We start from the raw sequence: 27,167 nt of genomic DNA, 5'->3' as shown, positions 1-27,167 counted from the left end.
AAAATTTATTGTTAGAGTAATTATAGAGTAATATTAAGCAGTAAAGTATTTTTTATCAATAAATTGAAACAAAATTTAAAATCTGAAAATGAAATAGATTTGCTACATATTAAACTAAAGACTTAGGTTTAATTATGTTGTCGGTTTTCGGTTTAATTACAGATTCTTGATAAAATAAAATAATTGTTTTATATTATATTCGATAAAAGTGATTTCTGAAAGATTGTTTTATTTTTATTGTTATTAAAAAAATACGCGAAAGATGCGAAGAAATTAAAACTATTAAACAATTTAGGTACTGAAAAGTGAGTTCAAATTTAACATTTGTTTAAAAAAAACATATTGATTTATTAAAAATTTTAATACTCGATTAAGTAAAACTTCAAACAAATGTGGGACAAAAAAAATTTTTTCAAAATGAAAAACTTTTTGGGGGTTTATGACCAAGTTTATTGATTTTAGGATTTCATGTAAAAAATTTCATTCTTTATTTTTAAGCAACAAAAAAGTGTTGAAATGAATTGAAATTTTATTAAATGCTATATACATATATTTTTAATTTCCCTAAGTAAGATAAATATCGACTTATATAATCTGATTATCATTAGAACATTCTTACTAATCAAACAAGTTACATGGCAAGAATTTGTCTTAAATAAAAAATAAATAAAAAACTTTGAAATATTTTTGACTTTTATCTGCAAAACTAATTCAAATTTATATAATACTCTACTTAAACTTGTACTTATCTATGGCAGCAAAAGCTGGTCTTTAAAAAAAAAGAAAATAAGCTCTTAATATTTGAAAGAAAAATATTCAGAGCCATCATTGACAGTGCTTGGCGAATTTAGAAAAGTAATGATGAATTATACAGAAAATGTAAGCAACCAAACATCATTTCAGTCATTAAATCTTATAGAATGTGATAGTTGGTGCACATCGATAGAAGGAATGATGGTGACTTTTGGAAAGTTTACAAACAACCGAGAAAGGTAAGGACCAAATACACCAGCTGGAATGATTTTGTGGAAAAAGATTTGAAAACCATGGGAATCAATAGAAGAAGAAACATAGAATCTGGTTGAGCCAGATGGAGACGACTAGTTGGGACAGCTGGCTTGTACTAGACTGTCATGCTTATGGGAACATACATATATCTATACAGGGTCGCGCTAAGGATTTCAAATTACAAGCCTGTAAATTAGCCAAATATCAAAAGTGTTCGCCAATTTTCATAAGTCTTTGCCAAATGCAAATCTTAAAATTTTATTCATCAATCGCATTTGGCGAGGTGGCGAATATATATATATATATATATATATATATATATATATATATATATATATATATATATATATATATATATATATATTTTTATACAGTATTTATAAAATGTACAGTGCGCAAAAAAAAACGGGGCCTAGTCTTGATTTTTATTAGTATGATGAATTAGTAACTTTTAGTGAATATTTATTATTTTTTATTATTTTATTTAATAATGGTCGAAAAAATCTTGAATAGTAAGGTACACAAATTTTTCTATCATTTTAAAGAATATAATTTTACAAGGGAAAATACAAAATTTGAGAAAATTCGGTCTAATAGTTACTGAGAAATCGAATTTGAAATATCTGACTTTTTTTAAATTCAATTTCTTAGGAACTATTGAAATAAAAATTTGATCGAATTTTGTATTTTGCCATGTAAAATGATATTTTTTCAAATTATGAAGAAAATTGTACATTTTTCAATAAAAATTTTTTTTGACCATTATCAAATAAAATAACGAAATAATAAATATCTAATAAAAGTCATTTTTTGCATGGAATTGTCTTTGAATAAATGAATGTTATAATTGCGGGCAAAAATTTTTGGATTTGCTTAAAATTTTTTCGAAATATAACGAAATACGCAAAAAGAAAAATTAATATTAAGGAGTACGAACTTTGGAGAACTCTCCTGACCAAACTATTGGGGCCATATTTCTCTGATAGCGGCTATAAACTATATTTTGGGGTTCAGAATTCCGAATTCATTAAAAAAAGGAATATTTATTCAAAGAAAGTACGTTTTTGTGTCTGATTTCGCAAGTTAAAATGTCTTCTAAATATCTAAAATATCGTCTGCACTTAAAAGTTAGCATATTTGAAGTCCCGCCCCCCTCGAACCATTAAGATTGAGTCCTAAAGCGTGAAGATCCAATCATTAAATCAAAAGTTATTCAGAGTGGTCCGTTATTTTTTTATTTTCTTATTTATTTTTCTATTTATTTTTCTATTTTTTTTAAATTTTTTTTTGGTGCACTGTACATTTGATTTACAAGGTACCTCAATCATGTATCAATATTCTTCTTAGCACACTAATCGTAATCAATAACGCATATTATTATATAAATAGCAGTTATAATTTATGTTTCACTTTGCATTTCTGTGTTTAAATTCATATTTATCAGAAATTAATACTTATTTAGATCCTGATTTGGCAATGCTGCAAGGCTTTGCTCATTGGATAGTTCACAACATACCTACCAGCCAAATGGAAAATGGTTGGGAAAAAGGCAACATGGGTGATACAAAATTTTCATATGTGCCTCCTATTGCTCCTATAAGTAAGAAATCTTCTATGTCTATGAACTCCGACTCCTAACTATAATTCTACAAAAATTCTTTTATTGGCAATTAATAACAGACCATTTTCTCGGACCTATTGGCCATTATCAATTTGACTGATCAGGAGTAATGGACGCTCCAGTCCGTTGGTTATTTAATTGTTGTTTTTAATGTTTTATAGTGATTGTGGAAGTTGAAATCGTATAAAAACTCGACAGATTAAGCAACGTGAAAAATAGAAAAAAAAATCTTTTTAAAAATCTACTTCTTATTTTAATTCGTAATACAATACTTTTGTTTCATACAACTTGATAAAATTCCGATAATTATATTTAATGTTCTTTTAAATTTAAAAGATACATATATAAAGTTCTGATAAAATTGCAACCCGCCATTTGACTAGTGTTTTTAATTGCGGCCCACTGCCTCGTGTAAGTTGGAAACCACTGATCTATAAGCAATCAGCATTCAAATGAAACAAAATTTCACAACATCACGTTATGAACTTCTGTGACAGGTTTGGGTGTTTTGGCATGATCTAATTTAAGTTTATGTCCAAGGTTCCGACGATGTGCAACAGTAAATAATTTATTATATTCTTTCTGACGGACTTACATGTGGTATTCCCTTACTTTAAATTTTGCACAGCACTTCAGATTTTTCGAATGGAGCTGGGAATGCATTGAAAAGGTATGTATTCAATTTTTACCTATCACTGATAATCTATCCGATATCGATTCGATTCAATCGATTATCGATTTTTAGAACCAATAATCGATTATCGGTACTATCGGGGGACGTTGATTATTTATATTTTAGATTATTTTGGTTTATTAATTTTAATTTAATAGTGTTTAAACATGCCCCCAAAATGAAATACAGTTACACCAAAGAATAAATATAAAGTGATGTAACATTTTAACTTTACTAGAACGTTAAATCAATGAGAACCCTGAGCTTGTTTCTTTGCAATGAGACGGTTCCATCTAGGGGTAATCGGAGACAATGACACCCGAAGTGTGTTGCTTACGTCCAGTTTTTTCCGTTGCTTTGTTTTGGTTTCTGTTACTGTTCTTCATTAGTTCCAATGTAAATTTCGAGTCGCGCTTTCGTGTTTCATTTATGATATTTACAGTTATGATGATTTTTTAAAAATTTATTGAAAGAGAAAATAGTTGCGGTGTTTTTAATTTTTTTTTAATTTTGAAACATTAAAAAATTTATATCACTACCTTCGGGGGCTCCTTTTTCTAAATAAATAAAATTTTAATGGAGCACAGATATTTTTAATTTGGGGAATAAAGCCAGGAATTTAAACTCAGTTTCAATGAAATGGGCGGTCAGGTACCAATTGATCCACGGACCGGAGGTTGGGGAACACTGGGTTAAATCAATCATAGAAGGGTGATATCCATAGAAGAAAGCGAACGGAAGTTAAAAATCTAATCATTGCACCATATTCATTTGCAGTGGGTAATGAGAATAATTGCCTTGTTTTGAGAGTTTAAAACATGTCGTCTTTTCCATTGCAATTTTTCGACGCTATGGAAATTTTTTCCATGAACTAGTATACCTTTCCGTTTCAGTTTCTTTTGATTATTCATTTCAAATTGAACACTAAATTTTCATTGTTAAGAAACAATGAGCTCTTGGACACCGGTTATTTAATCACTGACTTTATAATAGTTGAAGTTGTTAAAAAGATTCGACAAATAAAACATTTCTCTTCATAGTTTAGGAAAGTTCTTAAAACTTGATTATTTAATTATTATATTTAATATTTTCTGATGGTGGAAGCAGCATCAGCAATAAGGACTCAACTAATGAAACATTTGATTTATATTTTTAAGAATAAGAAAAGGCCTCGATACCTGACCTTTAATTACTACCTGATAATTTATGACAGTTAGAGCAATATCAAATTTTGACAGTTAAAAAAAATCCCTCTACATAAAAATGAATATTTGCCTGTTTGTCCTTTACAGATTCCTGAACCATTTGACCGAGACAAATAATATTTGGATCACTGATAAATCGATGCTCAGAGAAGTTATACTTTAATACCAAGAACAAGTAGCGTGATGGAAATAAAATTCAAAGTAAAAAAGGGTGAAATTGGAGAATAAAAAAAAATGCTTATTTTAAATATTTTCTATAGTTCTATCCAATTTTTTTTTGCAAATATTAAAAATTTTTTAAAAGCCAGGAGGTTTTAGAAAGATGGGCATTTAAGTTCATGGTTAGACATGGTAAATTTAGGGTTAATTTATAAAATTTACTGTTTAGTACTGTTGACTTTAATCTTACCAAATTTATTATCGAACACAATGATTATAAAACTGAATTGTTTTGTTTGGTAATATTAATCTAATCATTATCAAGTATTTTCATTGAGCAAAAAAACATGTTAAATTTTACTATATTCTGGTAGACTTTTTTCTCAATCTAGTTTTTTCTTTTTTGTAAAATTATGTAATTTAAACTGATTCATTTTTTTCCAGATACCCACAGATATGTGTTTTTGTTATTTTGCCAAAAGAATAAAATGGTGGTGGAGCCAGAAAATAAATATGAATCAGGTGTGAGCAGGATGTTTTTTAATGCAACCCAATTCCAGATCAAGCATAAATTTCAAAATCCTCTTGCTTGCAATTTTATGGAAGTAACACTCACTTAAAAAAGTAAATAACTAAATAAATTTCAAATAATTATTGTACACATTGAAGAATCTGAATAATTTTTTATTTTTGATATTTTTAGGTCATTTCCTAATAATGTAATTGAACCAATGTTTGTATTGTGAATCACCAAATAAAATTATGGAAAATATGTAGTAGTAAGTGTGGATTCACTAACTGAAGTACCTGAGGAAAAGCAGGATGTAAATTATAATAAAAGTGTTTATTATGTTTAAAATCTCGAGTTGAAAAGTAAAAAGAATATTCTTATCTAAGAGACATATCAGGTAGAATCTTAAATTTTGCTTATATGAATCCCCCATGACCTGCATAATTAAATACCAAATTGAAAGTGGTATTTAATCAACGCTTCATAGCCCGGAAGAGATCCATTATTAGCCTATTGTAGAACAAGGCCACTGCCAAAGGGAAAGCCAATTCAGCCAAACTCATTACATCTCATGTATATATTTAAATAATTTGGCTAAAGATTTAAGGCAAAATAGTCATTTGGAAATTAAAGTAAACCTAATAATGTACACCGAAGAGACATTACATTATGATCACCCTCCATCTATAACAATGGGCTCGCCCAGGTTTTCATGGTTTCTCGCCCAGGAACAATGTTTTCATGGGGCACATTAGGACCCATAATCCTCATAGAACAATCCCTGACGTCTGCAAGCTACTTGAACATAGTTGCAGACCAGGTTCACCCATTCCTGGCAACAGTTTTTCCTGCGGGGGAAGGTGTTTACCAACAGGATAAAGCACCATGTCACAAGGGTCGAATCGTCATGGATTGGTTCGAGGAACATTCCAGTGACTTTCAAGTCATGTCTTAGCCCCCAAATTCACCTGACCTTAATCCAATAGAGCATTTGTGGTCCTACTTGGAAAACCAAATTCGTGCTGCCATGCTACCCCCTCGCAATGTGAGGGAATTGCAGGACCAGTTGGTGAGCGCTTGGTATCAGATACCTCAGACTACCCATCAGCACCTTGTGGAATCAATGCCACGACTGGTGCTAGCAGTTTTGAGGGCTAATGGTGGTCCTACATGTTATTAGCAAGATGGTCATAATGTAATGGCTCTTCGGTGTATATGCTAATGTTTAACGTGATAAAAGAAAGAACTATTGATAACTATCGTTAATTTATTGATATTTTGTCTATTCTCCACAGAAAATTGACATTGTATTTTTTCATTTTAACGCTATTCAACACACTATTATATGTATACATACGTAGTAACCTATAGGGCCATATTGTGGGCTCCTTATTACGCCTATAATTATTTCTTCTGGCATGGTACATTAGTACCCGGTAATATAATACGTGGTTCGGTTTGAATATTATGGGTCAATATTAAAGGGAGATATAGGTCAATTCAATTAATTACTCAAGCACCTATTTCATATATTTATTAATTTCTCTACCATATTAAGATACAATATAAGATGCCATTTTCTGAACTAAATAACGAACAAATATTATCAGACTTATCATCTCTTCTCAGCCTAGCACCGGTAAATGAGTATAATTGTTAGATATTTGATGCTTGCATAATGCAATAAAAAGTAAATTATCAAGAAATAGGAAATAATATCAACTCTATGAAATCATACGCAAAACTGCCGGCATATACAGACACAATTATTGAAGTCAAAATAATTCCATTAATTTAATTTGTTAATATTTGTAACCCTTCCCTGTGAATTTCCTTATTAAATTCAACAAAACATGCTTTTAAGATTCCAATTTATCATTTTAAAGATTTAGGTCAGGTGGCTGGGTAGCGCAGTTGGTTTGTCGTCGGCCTTCTGAGTCCGAGTCTGCGGGTTCGATCCTCGGCCCAGACACCGGATTTTCGGGATGCAGAAAATCCTCAGCGGCCATGTCGTATGATTATGCGGCATGTAAAAGATCCCTGGAGTGCCTTATTGGCTCTTGGCATTTCGGCAAAATTAAAAATTCCTAGTGCACTTTAGCATCCAAATAGAGTCTCGGTGCTACCATCTAGTGCGGCAGAAACTAGACGTCCAAATTAACATGGCCAATGGTATCTCACCCATTGTCGTGGTCCTGAAAGAGTGGATACTACTTCTGGAGAACTCACTAGGTCTGCTCATCGAAAGACTGATTGTGCAGCTCGTAGGAAATAAAATAAAAAACTAAAAAAAAAAGATTTAGGTCAGAACCATTCGGTACGATACTATATAGTATGATCGTCAAAGCAATTTCATGATAAAATTTACCACCATCAGACAATTTTTTTTAGTAATTTTTCTTTTTAGTACACAACTTAATTTTCAATTATTTCATCAATATTTCATTATAAACTTATTTAGTAACATAGAAGTACTTTCCAAACGAGTAATTTAATCAATCAATGCAAGTGACGTCATCGTAAGTTAATCGTGGCATTTGTCGATACAGACGCCAATCAAGTTCGTCTCATACGAGTAACTTCATTGAGATATTCAATTAAATCTGATTTAAATTACATGATTAGGCATAATCATCTTAATTATTTATGAGTTTTTAAATTCCCCAATTATAATCAAAATGAGCACGTGGTTTCAGAGGACATTAGAAATACTAATTCAGTAATGTAGCCCTCACATGCCATCCACACTAATAATTGAGCTTACTTGACCAAGGCTGATCTAGATTGTAACCATCTAAGTTCAGGCCTGTCCGAAACTTAAATTTAATCTGTTGTAATCTAGAGGGATCTATCAACAATTGTAATCCAGGGAGCGCTAACAATATAGTGAAACAAACCAGTCCTACTCTTTGCATAGCACATTAAATTTCGGCAAATAAAAATATTGTTTCAGTTGCCTTGGCAATGAAAAATTAAATAAAAATATATTTTGAATTTAAATGAATTGAAATTTTAATGTTGTAAAGAACATTGTTTTTTTGTGAAAGTCTGTATGTTTAGGAAGTCTTTTTGAAGAATTTTTTTTTAATTTAGTTACTTCGTACGTACAATCCGTATAGATCATATAAATATTAGATTTAAAAAGAAGTTTTGGAATGATAAATTCCGATGTTTTAAAGGACGATATAGTGCCTTTGAAATAAGAAATGACCATCTAAAAATAAAACAATATTTGGTGCTAACATTCTTTGTTACTTTTAATGTTTTCGTTGATTTTATAATTATAATAAGCATAGAGGAAACATGGGAGCATTTTATCATTATAATAAGTATAAGTATGGATGAATAAGACATTATTAAAAACGACAGGAATTCAAGAAAATATTTTTAATTTATGTTTTAAATTCTCCTGTTATTTTTTAATGCTGACGTAAAAGACGCAAATAATTTTAAAACATGATAAATAATATTTTATATTTTAAATAAAATATCTCATTTCATAAATTGGCTTTGTGTATATGTAGTAAGAAATATTGATTGAGCATAGCAGATAGCTTCAACCATTGTTTACATAGAGGTCGTGACCCTCCTAACAGAAGCATCTTTTTTTGCATGGCATTTGCATTTTTAGCAGCATGGCCAAATCCTCCCCACACCATAAATAAGCCTCCACCTTGTTGTAGAATGCTGTTTTTCGAATCAAGGTAAATTCAGGAGCCATAGTTTGAGTGCATTACACTTGAAGTGAAATGCACTCAAAACTAGATATATAATCTTGCCGTGAAGAATTATATGGGCTTTAGAGCAACAAATAACTAAATTAACATTTTTCTACCTAAATGAAAATTATCAAAATCACCGTCTTATTCACAGTTTTTGCAAATTTTTAAGAGCCCATGTAATGCAACATAGAGTAAGTTTTTAAATATGAAAAAATTGGACAGTAAACGCTTTTCATTATCACAAAACAGTGTTTTTCTCCATATTGACGTTTTGCGCCATTTTCATAATAAGCGCAGACAGTACTGGCTTTTAATGGACTAAACTAGACCTAACAGTCATGAGTAACAGTTGCAAACTCACAGCAGTTATTAAAATAGCATATTATTCGCAAAAAAGCATCATTTCATATAACGACGGAGCCTTTGAAAAACAGCCTTAAATAACTGATTTAGTTCAGCCCTAACCTGACGTGAATGGTTATAAACAATTATTCTAAAATAACATTTTTGATTGAATAAATCTGTAAGTAAAGTTGTCAGTAAGTTATCCTATCTTTAAAATAATTGGGGGGAAAAAGCGTCAGTATTTTAATTCAAATCTCTTTATTTTAGCACTTAAAGTTTTTGCACTAAACCTAAGCGAAAAATTCACTTTTAAAACAGGCTAGACTACTTTCAGGGAAAGGAGCTATACATTTGAATTCGCACTCGTTGTCAAAATTTGAAGGCGAACGGTTCTTGATTAATTATAGAATCACCTGCACACTGAAGCAGGATGTTTTGATCCGGACGTTTCTATTTCATTGCCGTTTCGATCCGGCAATTTCGGTTCCGTTAACGTTTCTTCCTTAGCCACTTCTGTTTTATTTTTTTTAGACATCGACATTTTTAAAAAAAATACCAAATATGCAAAACATTCTGTTTAATGATACTTATTTCTATTTTATTAATCTATGGCTCCTGTCATTTAGCCTCTTTTCAAACATTTTCTTTTTTCAGAAAACTTTCCATATTGCATCACTTGAATGCAATTAACACATAAATCCTTATTTATTTATTTATTTATTTACCAAACTTTAGAATCATAGTAAATTATTACACTGTAAGAAACATAATTACATAAATAATAAAATACTAAAAAAGGGATAGTTTTCTTTGAAACTTTTCAAGAATTCAGTAGAAAATTGCTGGCATTCCCACGTGAATGTTCTTAATAATTTAGACATTTAATTCCTCGCTTAATAATTTTAAAACTCTTAATAACCAGTTAAAATTCCTGATTTTCTGTCACTGGAAATAATAAATAAATAATTTAATAAACTAAAAGAAATATATTTGGGGCCAATGAAACGTAACAACGGTAATTAAAAAAAATGTAAGAAATGGAATGGAATATCTCTATCAAAGTAGACAAATCAAATCAGTAGCGGGACTGAATCTGGAATGAACAGAAATGGCAACAGGACCGAAACGGTAATGGGACCAATATGGCAATGGGACAGAAATGACGATATTAACGACGTTACTGGAACTGCGAAATGGCCGGCCCAAAATGTCATGAACCTTTCCCACATATTCACGAACAGAAACGTTTCCTTTCATTATAATAGTTGAAAACAATCAATACTTTATTTATCTTATCCTTATAAAAGAAGGAGTCCTAAAAAAAAGGTCAACACGGAACATTCCCAAGACCTCTGAATATTAAAACAAAATTTTCAATGTTAACAGTTAACTAATAGTTTATGGTACAGCAAAAAGTATTTCTGAAATCATTAAAAATGAAAGATGATTTGAAAAATAAAACCAGAGGAAAGTAAGCTCTAGATTTAAAAACGTTTACTTATAGAAAAGAGTTAAACTATTTGGTAATGTGTTTAGTTTACCCAACGCTATTTTAGATAATTGTAATGAATTTACTTAATTAACCCCTTTCCTTTCTCTCCCGTCAAAATCACGGGGTGAGCTTTCGTCTCCCGTTTCTCGTGCCCGTGATATTTCATGGGTACAGTGTTCAAAAATAATGAGCCGAAACAGTTTAAATATATTCATATCTTGTCCCTCGGATTTTTTTAATTCTAATTTTACACTCTAGATGGCTGCATCAGACTATTTTTTAATCTAACAGGAGATGGTTAGTTTATTTCAAACCAGATGTCAATCAGTACTATCCAAATACATGTATTTGTGATATGTATATCGTACTCTTAGCTCATCTGCTTACGCTCTTTGTGAATACACGTGGTTTGTGTTCTGTTATTAAATATTTTTTTTAATATTGTGATCCATTATTAGCGTATCAAGGAGCAAGGCAACTGCCAAAGGGAAAGCCAATTCAGCCAAACTCATTATATCTCGTGTATATATTTAACTAATTTGGCTAAAGGCTTAAGGTTAAAGAGTTAATTGGAAATTAAAGTAAACCTAATAATGTATGTGCTAATGTTTAACGTGATAAAAGAAAGAACTTGATAACTGTCGTTAATTTATTGATATTTTGTCTATTCTCCACAGAAAATTGACATTGTATTTTTTCATTTTAACGTTTTTCAACACACTATTATATGTATACATGCGTAGTAACCTATAGGGCCACATTGTGGGCTCCTTATTACGCCTATAATTATTTCTTCTGGTATGGTACACTAGTACCCGGTAATATAATACGTGGTCCAGTTTAAATATTATGGGTCAATATTAAAGGGAGATGTAGGTCCATTCAATTAATTACTCAAGCACCTATTTCATATATTTATTAATTTCCCTACCATATTAAGAAACAATATAAGATACCATTTCCTGAACTAAAAAACGAACAAATATTATCAGACTTATCATCTCTACTCAGCTTAGCACCTTTAAATAAGTATAATTGCTAGATATCTGATGTTTGTATAATGCAATAAAAAGTAAATAATCAAGAAATAGGAAATAATGTCAAGTCTATGAAATCATACGTAAAACTGCCTGGCATATACGGACAAAAATAAATTAGCACACGGACAGAAACTGTTTTTCTACAGCATTGCCCATTTTTTTCATGTAATTGCATTGCAAAAACTTAGTAATCTTCAAAATACAACAAATGGCAATTCAATCGTAATTTCTGTAAAAAAATTGGACCCAAACTGCGTTTTCCTATTGATTTTCAATAATGAATGAGAAGCAGTCACGGGACTTGGATGATAGTTTAACTCGCATATTTTGAGAGTCTGAAAACAGAAGAAAAAAAATAATGTTTCTCAGTGGAAGTATGTTTTTGTATGTCAGTTTTTATAAAATCAATAAATAAGATCTGTACTGCAGAGCAAAAGACAAAAGTAAGCAACAAAAAAAAAAAAAAAAAAAAAAAAAAAAAAAAAATTCAGAATTGAGATTTTTATTTATTTGACATTTTTGTCTGATAAGTTTCATGTAATGCTTAATTGCTTTTTTTAAAAAAAAAATCATTTTCTTACCAGTTTCTCGAAATTCTACTTTAGCGTTCGTAAAATCGATGTGAAGTCGCATTTTCCTAAATCTATCGCAAATCACTTAACAATTTATTTTTTTCTATAGCAAGGCAGTGTAATAAGAAACTAGCATATTAATGCAATTCGAATCACAGACATCTTAGTACGTGAGATTTCCTTTTTTAGATCAAAATTTGTTCAAGTTAGTCTTTTTTTTATCATTTTATTTTATTTATCGGCAAATTTATCATTTATTTATTTTGTTGGTAAGAAGCGAAGCTGCAAAAATTTTTATCTTAGATCAGCACTAAAATACCTCATTTAAATCATTTTACAGGTAAACATTGTTTCGAATAAATGCTACATAACTTACAAAATTGAATAATGCTACTTAAAACCCAATTGATGGGTTTGCTGTTTTCTGATTATGACACTTAATTAAAAAAGTATAGTTTTAAAAGTATACTGCGAAAGGAATTCTTTTTACAGATCCTGATGTGCCACTCATAAAGGGATTTTAGCATTGGACTGTATTTAATGTACCGGCAGGTTTGATAGCGAATGGGTACACGAATATTAGAGATACTGGGGTACTACTAGGGATATACGAATGGTTTAAGTATAGGAGATCCCCAGTATAGGTATTTTCCTCCTCTTGCTTTTCACGGTAAAGCTTTTAATATATTGTTAAAATAAATACTTAAGGACTTGTATATAAATAAATTTAAAAATTATGAAAAAAATATCGTATTATCTTATTTTATATCATTATATTGGTCTGGATTAATTTGAGACAAAACGAAAGTATAATATTCCAATGTTTTGTAAATATGATTAAAAGAAAATAGAATACATTACACAGTACAAAACAATGATAATAATAATTTGTCCTATTCATTTAATGAATTTTGCATAAGCTTACTCTTCTAGGTTAATAAATACATTTTAATGTATAGTTAAAAATTGTTTCAAAATGATTAATTTGAAACCGAAATTCACAGATGGCGCCACCATATACGAAAATGTATTTGCCAGCGCTTCTATCTTTTTCTTCTTCTTTTCTTTAAATTTATTATTTTTGCTAATATCTCTTACTGTTAAAAAAATAATAATGAACATTCGAAAAAATATTAACATTACGGTTAACATGTACTACTTTTTAAAGATAAATCTGTATTATATTAGATATGTATGTATTTTATAAGTTTATAAATTTGTATGTTTATGATATTATTTATTTATTATACATTAAATAAAAATATAAAACATATTTATGATAAACATGCAATTTATCATGCATAAAAAAAAACAATTAATAGAATTTAACTTGCAGGAAAAGGTATAAATACTTAATTCGATTTCAAAATGTCATTATTCGACGAACAATTTTAAAACTTTTTGTAATTTTCAGTACCGCGGAGCTCTTAGTATGTCTGCATTATTATCTTTTATATTTTTGCAACATACTTATTTATTCATCTATATAATTTCTTTGAATTTGCGATATGAGCTCAATAAAATTCGAATTATAAAATTTATTTATATTTTGTATCACGTACACATCGATACATTCTCTTTTTGTTTAGGAAAAACAAATTTTTAAACAATACAGCATTTTTTTTTAAAAAAATTTCAGTTTAATATTTTTTCTGATAACTGGTCAGTTTGCAACTGTTACTCATGACGCCAAGTTAAGCCTATCTAAAGCCAGCGATATCTACGCTTATTTTGAAAATGGCACAAAACGTCAATATAGAGAAAAGTTTTGTGAAAATGAAAAACGCTCGTGGCCTAATTTTTTAATATTAAAACAATTACTCTAATCGCTATGTTTTTGGGCTCATAAAAATTTACAAAAACTGAGAATACGACAGTGAATTTGATAATCCCTTATATCCCCTTTTAGCGACTTCAGAGATCATTTATAATTATATGTATGCCACGTTCTTTTTGTATGCCTGATTTGTTATTTCATTTTGACCAAGAATTTGTGAATCGCTCTGTGTAATCAAAAGCTAACGAAAAACGCAAAATATCTGCAATAGTTCAGATTTAATGTAATACATATATTTGAAAGTTTGAAATACGTAAAATAAAAATAATAAATGAAAAAAAAGACATTTTGAATGCATGTATAAAGTATTTAATACACATAATGTCAATTGATTGACAAATACTAGTGTTGCTGAAGGAGTTAAATTCCCATTTATAAAGTGAGCTTCAGGCATCGTAAAAGAAAAACAAACAATTAGTGCTTGTGAAGCTTTTTACTCCCGGTTTATTGTTAATTTTAGAACACCGAATTCAAATACATATACTTTTATGCAAGAATTATGTTTTTATGTTTATTTATGTGTGAAGTCAAGCATCATTGGCTACAGTCAGAGTGCGGGTGGGTGACCACTTGGATCAGTCTGCGTAGGGACCGAGGGTGTGCGGTATTGGTCCTCGTTAAACTGTGCTACCGTAAAGTGCTCGACTTCGCGCGCAGGTCGTCGGGCTACCGAAGCGGGGGTGCCATCCCTTCCGCAGAGGATCAAAATTGTGATGGCATGTCTTCGGATCATCCTCCGGGATGCTTCCCAGACCGTCGCCAATAGCCCATTGTGCAGCTCTAGTGCGACGCAAAGTAACAACAACAACAATGTTTATTTGTGTGTTGAAATATGGTTCAAAAAATAGTTAAACAATCGGTTAAAAATCAATATAAGAAGATGGAAAACATGAAAAAAATGGAGACAAAATTATTTTAAAAAAAATGAAATGAAACAATAAAATTGATGAAAAAAACACTATAACTTTTATTTTTGACGATAACAAGGCCAAAGAAAATAGAACCATTTAGTAAATGCTGATTTTAATTGTTTGTTCGACAGGAAAATTAAAAACCAAAATTTTTGTCAAGAAGAATTATAATAATAGTGGTCACTTCTAAAATTACACGATTTACTCCATCTTTTAAAACGTAAAGCGGTTGCACAAACCACGCAGTTTAAGAAACAAAAACAATTTTTGCGTTAACAATATTATCAAAAATTAGGGAGACCTCAATACCAATGCCCGTAAGAGGGTATTTTAATACCGTCATTGAACAGCCGACCCAATTTTGGGTTTACGACTATTAAAGTTCAGCTCCGTAGCTTTTGTATTTTGAACCCGATCCAGAAGACAAGGAAACTCCTGGATCAAGTATTGCGGGGAAATTTTCCTTCGTGGAGGACTTTTTAATGGAATTAACCCTCATTTGCGCTATATTGAAAGGAAAAGAACGAAAACCTCACACGGTTAGCCTGGTGGCAAGGGGACTCTAACGCATGATCCGTCTACCACTGAAGATATTTTATGCCAGCACTGTGGTCTGTGGGAGCTGGGAGTGGAATTCGTATCAACAAGCCATCGCTGGGAGTCGAACCCGGTTCACCTCATTGGAAGGCGAACGCTCTATGCCCTGACCGTAAGAGGGTATATAGAAATTGATGTTATGCATGAGAACAATAGGACAAAACCTGATATTTGTCAATCACGCCAGAAGGTACATAAGCCTGGGAAAACTGACCAGATGAAACGCCGTTGTATTAGGCTTATGATTTTTTAGGGGTTTCAAAAATGATTTAAAAATATATTTAACTACACTTAAGAAATTGTTCAGATGTTTTGCTTAATTTTATATTATTTGCATTTTATAATTCAATGATATTTTTTGAGATGTAATTTAGATCCAAGTAAATTGTTTCATGTGAATTTTAATTTCTAAGAGTATAATTTTTTCTCTTTTGCATTGAAGAGATTTTGAGGAAAATCATAATTAATAACATTAAATGCTTTTGCGTCGATGCAATTTTACTTGCTTAATGACACTCTGTCAAAAGACACTGGTTGAGATTGTCTATATTTATAAGACGACTTTAAGACGCCATGAACTATTTTTATGTTCCTGTTTTATGTTCTTATGTTATGTTCTATTCTTATGTTCTTTTCTTCTGATTTGAAAAATTGACTAAAAATTATAAGACGGTAAAAACACAAGAGGAAATCAACTACAATAACCGTTTTTTCCATGTTCACCCTGCCGTAGCATTTTTCATTTATTTATTTATTCTTATTAAAATAGGGTCAGATTTTGTATGTTTCATTTATTAGATATTTCAAATTTATGTATATTTTAGATTTACAAAATACAAAAATATTTTTATGCGAACGAGTTTTTTTTTTTTCAATGTAGAATTAGATCATCAAGAATGTTTTGCCGAAAAATAGAAATTGAAGAAAAATAGTCTAAAAGGAAAAATTTGAAAGCTAATATTGGTTAAATTATGATTTGTTTTTAAGAAATACAAAGAAATATATTTTACTAACTTGAAAATATGCAAAATACTTACAAAACATTTATTAGAATCAACATTTCGATTGATAAACTTCGAAAGATGGCTTAGAGGAGACCTCGCAAATGTAAATATAAATTTGATGTAAAAAAACATCAAATTTGCGTTTTTTTGTCATTGTTTTTTATTTTTCAGGAGCAACAAACAGAAAACTTTGAAAAGTGCTCACAAAATGCTGCCAACGTGCTTGTGTATTTCACAGAAATATGGACAACTTTGTTAACCCGGAACAAATTAAATAAACATATCAGAAAAGCCAAACTGAAACCATAAACGAGAAAAGAGCGGGTTGTACAGTTAAATAGACTTAAGAAAGCGCATCCCCACAAAAATGGCGGGTTGCACAAATTTTGATATTTCTACGTCTCCCGTGGAAATCACGGGATAAGCAGTGAGAGGGTTAAGACTGCAATTAGTAATTTGGTAACTTGGGTAATTTTAAATCATAGTAGGTTAATTTCAAAATATTTTGAGAAGTGACCGGGTGATTTGATGGTCCTAGAAACCATATTTATCGCTACCAGTCCATACCCATTCTTTGAATCTAGCAATAAAAAAATTTCTTTCAAAACAACCCTTTTAAAAGACTCGATAAACATTTCTTTGTAATTTTTATTAACAATTAATGTCACAGCATTTATTGCAAAAAAATGAATTAACTTGAAATTTTATTACGAAGCTACTTCTTATCAAAACAATTCATTTTTGAAATCTGAAAAAAAGTACATTCGATGAAGTTCATAAAATCAAAGTTCGTGATTTAAGATTTAAATAGTCACGAAAAAAACCTCACTCGAGGTGTTTTGATTGTTTAATATGTTCTCATAATCACTCAATTGACAAATCTAAAAGTCTCTGCATCGCTAAATCCATGAAACTGAGATAACTTCGTGTTTTGCGGATAAAATAATTTTGATGAATTGAATTACGACTTTTTGCAGCTATGATACTATGCTTCACTACGCTATCATGTACTCAAGATTCATAATTGTGCTTCTATTGCCAATTTCTGGCATCTTCGCCCAATCTTGTGATGAACAATTAAGACAATATCATATTGTCCCTGACGTAGTCAATTCATGTAAAGGGAAATTACAAGTAATAAAACTATTATTATCATTATTTTAATATTATAAGTTTATGTCTTAATGATTTTGATATTTTCAAACTTAATGAATTAATATGAAATGTTTTATGTTAAATATTGCTAGAAATAAGAATTTTATGCAAGAAAAACAAACAATAGCTTTATTATATATTCTAGTAAAGATAAAATAACAATAACTTTATTATATATTCCAGCTCATTTATACATATTCCCGTAAATTCATTTGAAACCGCTACTCGCTTCATATTTTCATTCGGCATTCTGTTCTGTATTTTTCTTGCATTTTATTTACTATTTTTTGCTTGATATGTTTTATTTCGTATATTTCTTACTTTATAAGTTCTATTGTCGCTTTTGGGTGCTCCTCACAGTATTGCATCGATATATTTTGTTGCTTTGGCTATATTAATTCAATATTAGAAAGAAAGCACTCCTTTTTGCTTTTATATATATATATATATATATATATATATATATATATATATATATATATATATATATATATATATATATATATATATATATATATATATATATATATATATATATATATATATATATATATATATATATATATATATATATATATATATATATATATATATATATATATATACATATATATATATATATATATATATATATATATGTATATATATATATATATATATATATATATATATATATATATATATATATATATATATATATATATATATATATATATATATGTACAGAGAGAATTGCCATAAAGATGCATAAAGCAAAATTCCTCTATTTACGCTTATAACTCCACTTATGGGTGATTCTCACGAAACATGACAATTCGGACTAAAAAATTTCGTCAAATTTAAAGTCTTCGAAATAATCTAAATTTTTTTAATATACTTCTTTAGCTACACTTATTAATATCTTATAGACAGCAGTGTAGTTTATCGACATTTGCTCAAGAAAAATAAAATAAAATAGAAATTCACCAAATCTTGAATGCCAGAAAAATGACATATTACCTTAGAAGTTTAAAAAACAGTCATTTTAAGTTAATAGTAAGTAACTCAACTTAAGCCTTTATGTTAGATGGGCCATATATTGCTTAAATTAATTCTTTTTATCCAATGTAGAAAGAAACAAACCATTTTTTGCTGCTGATATGTGCAGAATAAAATTTTGTATAATAATCAATTATTGAATAAATAAATAACTATAATAAATAATTATATTCAAGCATATTACAATCATACATAAACTTGGTATTAGGTAAATATTTGCTTTCCCTCTTTACAGTATTAGCAGTTAAAAAGAATTTCTGGTAACACTTCAATGTCCTGGCATTCATAAGCTAGGAAAATGACAGCCAGGATAATGACAAATTCGCCATTTTATAGCATATAACTTAACTTTAATTTATTTTTTGGCCGAAGACATTTATATTCTGCAGAAAACAACAGTATCTCTTAAAATAACTCAGATAAATTTATGTAGTTTTTGTTATTAATGATTTCAAGAAGCCAGGAAAATGACAGCATAAAAACCTACTCACCTTGAAAAAATTTTTGAAATAGATTTTTAGCCAGAAAATTGGTTCTTTATTCATGCAACAAGACATGTTCAGATAGGAGGGTATCTAATCAATCTATTAACATAAGATATTGATTCCTGGCGCTATCTATTTTGGTTATAAATCACTTAATAAAAGTGAGGCCAGGAAAATGACAGATTTTCATGGGACAAACAAATTATTGACAGAAAAAATTATTTTAAGCGAAGTTTTAGTAAACAAATACCCTCTGGGTATATTCTAGAAATGCTTACGTAGGATAAGGTAAAAAAATTAGATTTTGAAAAATGTATGGGAAGTTTTGAAGCTAGTTATTATTGGAAATATTGTTTGGGACATGCCAGGAAAATGACATTTTGATATTCAATTAAATTTTTTAAGTATACAAAACAGTCAATGCTAGTGCAAAGTCATTTTAAAATGCTAACAGCAATACTATTTATTAATTTTTTTTTAAAAAAAAGTTCTTCAAGTATTATAGTATTAGATCTTGGAGCAAGGGACAGTGAATTGTCATGCTTCGTGAGAATCACCCTTATACTTCTGTTTTCATATTTTGTAATCTGGCAATCTTATTACGAAAATATTTTAAATCATTCTTGAAAGATTCCGGTACATGTATGCTCATTTGAATTTGCTACTTGCATTTTAGATTTCGTTCTGTGTTTTGTTGCGTATTTTCTTTACATTTTATTTTCTGTTCTTTCTGTGATATATTTTTTACTTAATGTGTTCTATTTTCTTTGAATGTTTTTGAGTGCTCCTCTCACTATATTAATAAAATATTAGAAAGCACTCCTTTTTGAGGATATAATCGTGTGAGCTGATGAAGACATTATATTTCTTTTAAAAATATTTTATTTTAATAATTTTTTTTCATCTCTTTTCGTTAATATTTATTATTTTCCATGTTTTCTCTATATAGCTTATTATCTATCTATCTATCTATCTATCTATCTATCTATATATATATATATATATATATATATATATATATATATATATATATATATATATATATATATATATATATATATATATATATATAAATAGATAGATAGATAGATAGATAGATAGATAGAGAGAGAGAGAATTTGGATCAATTTTTATACGCATTTAAGGTAAAGTATCCAGAATATATTTTTATTATTTTGTTTTCCTCTTCATATTTCTCAGGTGCTTTTTGGTAAAACTCAGGTGAATTGCGGGAGTAATGTTTCTGTAATAGACACCATGGAATCTCCAGTAGTGGCTTTTGATGCGACAGACCAATGCAAGAAATATGCAACTGTTATTATGGTTGGTAAGTGAATCGCACTAACCGGTTAAAACGCTATTTGCTTAGCATTCCTGTGATACTATGAGCAAACGTCAAGTCAACTTATATGATATTATTTAAAATTTTTAAAGAAATACTACGCCCTCAAACAAATTGCTTCGATATTGAACCATAATTTTTGTACTTTGAAGCATTTGAAGCCCGAAAAATTTTAAATAGCGATGTTCTAATTAAACATCAATTTTATTTTCACATAGCACCAATTCCTAGCGAATACTGTGATTTCATAAGAAATTTTAGAGTTTGTGCTTAGCTGCTCAAAGAGTGGTGACGGGAATATGTATGCATGTAAATATGTTAATATAAGGTATTCTATTCAGTCAAATCTTCATTTTATTTAAGTCAAGACTGTAAAAAATTCTGGATAAAATTACACTACAAAGTACTGGGATACTGATGTTCTGTAGAATTAATTTTTATTTAAAAAATTTTGTTGCGTATTTTTTTACTGTAATATTTATTTAATTTTAGTAATATTTACAATAAGCAAATATTACTGTAAAAATTACGGCGTATCAGATTTTTTTGTTCCGTAAAATTTTACGATTAAAATGGTAAAACGTCCTGGCACCCTGAATGCCAATATTTATTACTGTATTTTTGTACGAATTTTCTTACTGTTTATCTTGTAGTCAATTTTAAGGATAAATTTTTGCAGCAGTCTTTATTAATTTTACACCGTATTAAGGTGGTAATAAATTCGTAAAATATAGTTTAAAGCACTTCAAAATTTGTAAGAGTGTTAATGTAGTATTTTGGAACTTATCATGATCTAAGCGGTAAATAAATGTTAAGCATAAATGATTAATAAAATTTGATGTAATAAATTAATGATTAAATAATGTAATGATTAACAATTTTTAAATATTTAGTCAAAAAATGTGTAAGGGACAAGGATTGAAAAAAAGAACCTACTATTTGATTACTTTGTAATGTTAAAAATGTTGAAGCTCGTTAAATAATTATATCCTTCAACTATTTAGAAACTTAATATGTTTTCAAGTTGTTTTTTTAAACTTATCATAATTTTTAAACGTACTTACATGATAATTTTGTTCACCATAAACAGAAGCATGGTACAATTTATCACCCATTAAAGGAATTTTGCACCGTATTATGGTTTAAGGTGGAATGGAATTTTGAAAAATTCGATTCCACCTTAAAATTAAAAATTCCAATTAATATGCAATTTCTTACAGGTTTGTCTTAATATGAGTTACATGAAAATGCAAAACTTCTTAAAAGTTACTAAAATGATAAAGCAAATTAAATTTTGGGCAGTTTTTCCCATACATCTGAGAGTTTTTGAAGGTGTATTTAATACACTCTATAACAAAAATATCGACGCACCAAGAAGCAATCAACCGATTGCTTCTTGGTGCCAGATTACAGTGGTGCATGGCTCGATCAGGCTGGAATGATGCCGACTGGGGACATATAGTCTTTAGCGACGAATCCCGCTTCCAACTGTGTCCTGACGATCATCGAAGACGTGTTTGGAGACGCACAGGGCAGAGGGGAGATCCTGCCTACCCTATTGCACACCACACCGGCCAACAACAAGGCATTATGGTCTGGGGTGCCATTTCCTTTGTCAGCCGGACCCCTTTGGTCGTCATTAGAAGTACACTTACTGCACAGCGGTACGTCGATGACATCCTAAGACCTGTTTTGCTACAGTTCCTTTTGCAGCGCCCTGGGTTGGTTTTTCAGCAGGACAATGCCAGACCACATACGGCACGTGTTGCTATGAACTGTCTACAAGCTTGTCAAACTCTTCCTTGGTCTGCCAGATCACCTGATATCTCTCCCATTGAGCATTGCTGGGATATGAAGGGAAGGCGATTGCATCTGACACGGAATGTTGATGACCTCATTCGACAATTGGATCGAATTTGGCAGGAAATACCCCAAGAGACCATTCGGGAACTATCGGTCTATGCCACGCCGTGTGGCAGCTTGTATCCAGGATAGAGGCGGGTCAACACTTTATTGAACTTGTTACTGTAACTCTGCAATAAGTTATTCAATTGTTCTGAAATTTTAGTCATTTACTATTCTGTACATTGTCTTCCTATCCACCAATTTTCGTTTCAATCGGACAACTCCTCCTTGGTCGAAAATTGTCTAAAAATCTCTTTTTATAGTGCATTTATTCTGGTCATAACAAATCAAAACAACTTGAAATGTCATTATTTACTTACTTGTTTCATGTTTTTTTTTCGCTTTAGATTTGGATGCATATGTTATTGGACCATTTCTTCACTGGGGAGTGTACAATATACCAGTTAATGTTTTAGCAGACGGTTACCAAGGAGACGATAAAGGTTACAGGGAGTTCCCATGGCAACCACTTGTGCCTCTAAGTCCAACTGGTATGAATAAAAATATTTACAAAAATTAAACTGCAAATTTAAACTGTAGTCAAGTTAATGTAAAAACATTCGTAACCAACAACAACATATAAATCGCATAAAGTTTAAAAACTTAGAGATTTTGTCTAAAAAGATACAAATTAATCTTTTTTAAATAGGTTGAAAAGTAATATTTTCGCCTTAATTAGAACAAAAAATGAGACTTATTTTGTGTCTGTCCCATATTTAGCTTTTTTCAGATGCTGAAAATTAAGTAGGTTTTTTCTTAAGTAATTAAATTTTTTTAACTGTTTTAAAACGATATATCTTAAAACCTAGTGAAGAAAACATTAATTTTGGAATGTAATATTTTAAATGTTATGCTGCCTTAACTAAAGGAAATTCCTTAAAACGTTTAGATTTTGTTTTAAAGTTTTAAGTTTATAGAATAATTATAAATGTTTTTAAATACTAATGGAAGAGAATGCTGTAGAAAAATTAATAAAAAAAGATCAATTAATTAAAATTTCATCAAAACTTTTTAAATTAAAATTTAAAGGTTTCAATTATAACAAATATTAAAATTTTCTTTTAATTTTTTAAACTTTAAAAATCTTAAAAAAATTTAATAGAAAATTTTTGAGATTTTTTATACTTATTGAATAATACAAAACATTAAAGATTCGAAGCAATAAATGTAAATTTTCATGCTTTTTTATGAGTCGGAACTCCAATAATGTGAAGGTAGGAAAATAATTTAAAGCAAGTTAATGTTTTTCGTTGTTTAATAATTAAGTGGTGTAAAATTAGAAAGTAAAATCCTTATTTGCTTTCAGAGAATTTCTCATAATAATATAAATCGGCATTTTTATAATAATATAAATCGGCTGAGCGGTAGCGCTTCGCGCTGTCGTGCCAGAGGAACCTGGTTCGATCCTCGGGCCGGGCAAAGGCTGACTCAGCCTTTCATCCCTTCAGTGGGTCGATAAATGAGTACCAAGCGTGCTTGGGAACTAAACACTGGGGGTTTCGCGTTCGGCTGACCACCTGACCGGAACATCTGCTCCTGCACCCCAGAGCCCAAGGTCGAGAAAACTGAGATGGGCACAGTAGGCCTTGGCCCTCAAGGGCTGTCGCGCCGCTGAGTTTAGTTTAATATAAATCGGCACTTTTTAACGTGGAAGTTTTTGTAAGTACGCTGTTTTATCATTTCTTGTGTAAATAAATAAATGTATGCAAGGTAGTGACTAGTGACGCAAGTACGGAAACCTTTAACCATTTTAATTATTTTAATCTTTGTTTCAACAGATAAATATTTAAAAGCTTTTCAATATGTTATTGCATGTTAGTTACATGTTTCAATATGTTAGTTTCAAAAATGGACAGTGCCCTAGTATGGAACCGATACTCATTATTTTTTACCCTCTTACTTAAAATGAGCACTTTTTATAATTATGCAAACGACGCCAATAATGAGATCAGAAACCGTTTTAGAGTTATCCCAAGATGGACACACAAAAATAGAATTTTTTCCCTTCCCTTTCCTTCTAAGACCACAACAGTCTTCCAGCACACGAATTGCCAAACCATACCATAGACTGAAAACTTGGCGATTGCTGTTGGAATTGGCGATGGATTACGCGTAAATGTGGTGGGAGAACGAAATTACATTAACCTAAACAGTGTAATTCGATATTCTTTTTCTTCTCCTCGACTAGCCATGATGAATAAAAATTACTCATTAATTCCTTTTAGTAGAAAATTAAAAGAGAGATTATTTAGAGTTATCCCAAGATGGACATACAAAAATAGAATTTTTCTTGCTTCTAAGACCACAACAGTCTTCCTAGACACACACGGTACTTATTACGTTGTATCACATGCAACTGTTTTTCTTGACAATACAATACAATTTATTCAAAAATTATAGGTTATCAGGAGTTTTTTTGATTTGAAAGGCTGAGCTTTAAAAGCTATTTACTTTTGTCATCGGTTGTGTGTTGGTTTCAACCTAAGCACAAAAACTCATGACAAGGCTATTTGAAAGTTAAAGAGCATACCTTAATTATTTCAATCGAGAGCTATGACCACTAGCATGGTAAAAAAACATTCTTAAGTATCAAATTTATAAGAGCAATTTTCGCTAAGTGTATCATCATTTCGTTGCTTGGCTTCGCGGTCCGGAATTGCAAAAATAAAGAACTCTTTCATCTCATTTACGCTACATTAAGTATATGTTCAACCATATTTATACCCAAAATTACATGTTTAAACAGTTTTAGAGCAATATACCTTTATAAAGTGAAATGCCCATATATAAGTACTTATACTCTGAGAAATTTCCATAAAATTCGTAGCATTGCTAATTAATTTATACATTCTTATTTCTCAATTAGCCGTTAATTTTCTTTAAGAGCGAAACTTAATTATAATGAACTTCAGTAAAACCTTCAACTTCCCTATGACGTTCAGTAGAGCCTTCAAATTCTATATGACGTTCTCGGTAAAATTTTGGAACACCATGTAATGTAGTAGGCTAATTGAAAAATTAGTTGCTCTGTAAATATCGCTGGTGTTTCGCGATGCAGCAAATTAATTTTAAAAGATTTCAGTATTTTCAGAGGTGTTTGAAAGAATGCTTAGACGAAAAGTGTAAAAGAATGCTTTTGAAATTAAGTTTGCTCAATATGTTTTTCAGGTAATCACAGATACACATTCTTTACATTTTGCCAAGATAATGAAGTGCCAGAGCAAATACCTCGAAGAAATATTTTTTCGATTTTCCTTGACAGAATATTTTTCAACACTACCGAATTCCAGAAGTCGCACAACTTTGGAGACCCAGTAGCGTGCAATTTTTTCATTCAAACGTTATACGGAAGCATAAGTTTATTTTCATTGTTTTAAAACTGCTTGACAAGAAGTCTTTGCATATAAACTGCATCATTGCTTTACATAAAATATTTCTTAAATAGACAATAAAACGTTTTTTTTAATAATTTTGTGTTGATTTTTCTGTATTTAGATAATTTTTATTACTCTTATTAATAAACACAGTTTAAAGATTTTTGGGAATTTTTTCCAAATGTAATAGAAATTGTTTAAGTCTCTTTTTTTTAACAAAGTTTTTAAAGGTAATAAAATTTTAATCGAATCTTAAGAAAACTATTATTTCTGTTCAAGTGTTTAACTTTTCAGTTGTTACTAATGTTAATTTAAACTATTTATTTATAATAATTAAATAAACATATATTTTATGTTATTATGTGTATTTTATGAGTGAATAAATCTTATAAAATAATAAAATAATTTTTTTCACTAGAATTAAAATTGAAAACGAATTATTTAAATTAGACAAAAGAATAAGTTTGTTTACGTAATTTATAATTTTTACAAAATCAAATGATTAACAACTATATGGTTTTACTTAATTTTCATGATATTTTACATAAATAAATGCTAGATTTTGATATACATAACATCATATAAACTTGTAACTGGCAAGCTTTGATGTAGAAGTTGTCAAATGACATGGCAGAGAAAAAGAGAAGACTATACTATACTGGCTTATATAATTCCACGAAACATGCATTAAAATAAAGTTAAAAAAACAAACAAACACGAATCATAAAAATTTTCTTCATTAATGTGTAATAGCTTAGACAATCCTTTTTTTTTGGGGGGGGGCGCATTTGCTTAAAATAGAAATATTTAAATGACTTAAAATAAAAATGCAGTTAAAGCGAAAAACATTTTAAAAGTTCAAAATTTTGTGTTTAAGAAATTGTTACAACCAGCTGTCAGTAATAATTTTTTTTTCTGGTGAGTATTTAAATAAGATGATTTTTAATTGAAATAATGGTTTCAAACAGATTCTTAGTGTTCTTTCACATTTAAATCCCAAGAATTTTTTGTTTAAAAAGTTATTTTAATTATTCCGGTCATAAAGTTTAGGCTAGAACTACTACGAAATAAACGAAGATTTTTACTTCATCATCCTCCAATAAACCGAATAGTTCAAGGATAATTTCAACTGGAAATTATTTCGTGAAAAACGTTAAAGAAATCCTTAATC

At 29.8% G+C, this 27,167-nt stretch overlaps 2 protein-coding genes across 4 annotated transcripts in view; both read left to right on the top strand.

Moving 5' to 3' along the window:
- LOC122270490 (uncharacterized) overlaps positions 1 to 5,438 on the top strand; it is a 46,602-nt gene extending 41,164 nt beyond the window's left edge. For 2 of the 3 annotated variants that reach the window (XM_071180033.2, XM_043048010.3), the window contains exons 3-4: positions 2,471 to 2,608; positions 5,111 to 5,438. In XM_071180033.2, the coding sequence (XP_071036134.2) occupies positions 2,471 to 2,608; positions 5,111 to 5,286 (314 nt within the window). In that variant the 3' untranslated portion in view covers positions 5,287 to 5,438. The remainder of the gene's footprint in view (positions 1 to 2,470; positions 2,609 to 5,110) is intronic. The other variant, XM_087161460.1, reaches the window with a different exon arrangement.
- Positions 5,439 to 17,581: 12,143 nt separating this feature from the next.
- Positions 17,582 to 26,091, top strand: LOC107446177 (26 kDa secreted antigen). The gene is made up of 4 exons (XM_043048028.3): positions 17,582 to 17,831; positions 20,576 to 20,702; positions 22,970 to 23,113; positions 25,791 to 26,091. Exons 1-4 carry the CDS (start codon positions 17,685 to 17,687, stop codon positions 25,997 to 25,999), a joined length of 627 nt encoding a protein of 208 aa, XP_042903962.2. The 5' UTR covers positions 17,582 to 17,684; the 3' UTR covers positions 26,000 to 26,091.
- Positions 26,092 to 27,167: the final 1,076 nt, after the last annotated feature.

Source organism: Parasteatoda tepidariorum, chromosome 1 (genome assembly GCF_982258835.1).
Source record: "Parasteatoda tepidariorum strain Cologne lab strain chromosome 1, Ptep-v5.0, whole genome shotgun sequence".
NCBI lineage: Eukaryota > Metazoa > Arthropoda > Arachnida > Araneae > Theridiidae > Parasteatoda > Parasteatoda tepidariorum.
Note: the sequence above shows the minus strand (reverse complement) of the source record. Positions and strands in the feature narration are given on the sequence as shown.

Bases quoted from the DNA above. Each gene is read 5' to 3' on its own strand.
- LOC107446177 (XM_043048028.3), top strand. From the start codon at position 17,685: ATGCTTCACTACGCTATCATGTACTCAAGATTCATAATTGTGCTTCTA. The intron at 20,703-22,969 runs GTAAGTGAATCG...TTTTCGCTTTAG, and splicing joins TGCAACTGTTATTATGGTTG to ATTTGGATGCATATGTTATT. The intron at 23,114-25,790 runs GTATGAATAAAA...TATGTTTTTCAG, and splicing joins TGTGCCTCTAAGTCCAACTG to GTAATCACAGATACACATTC.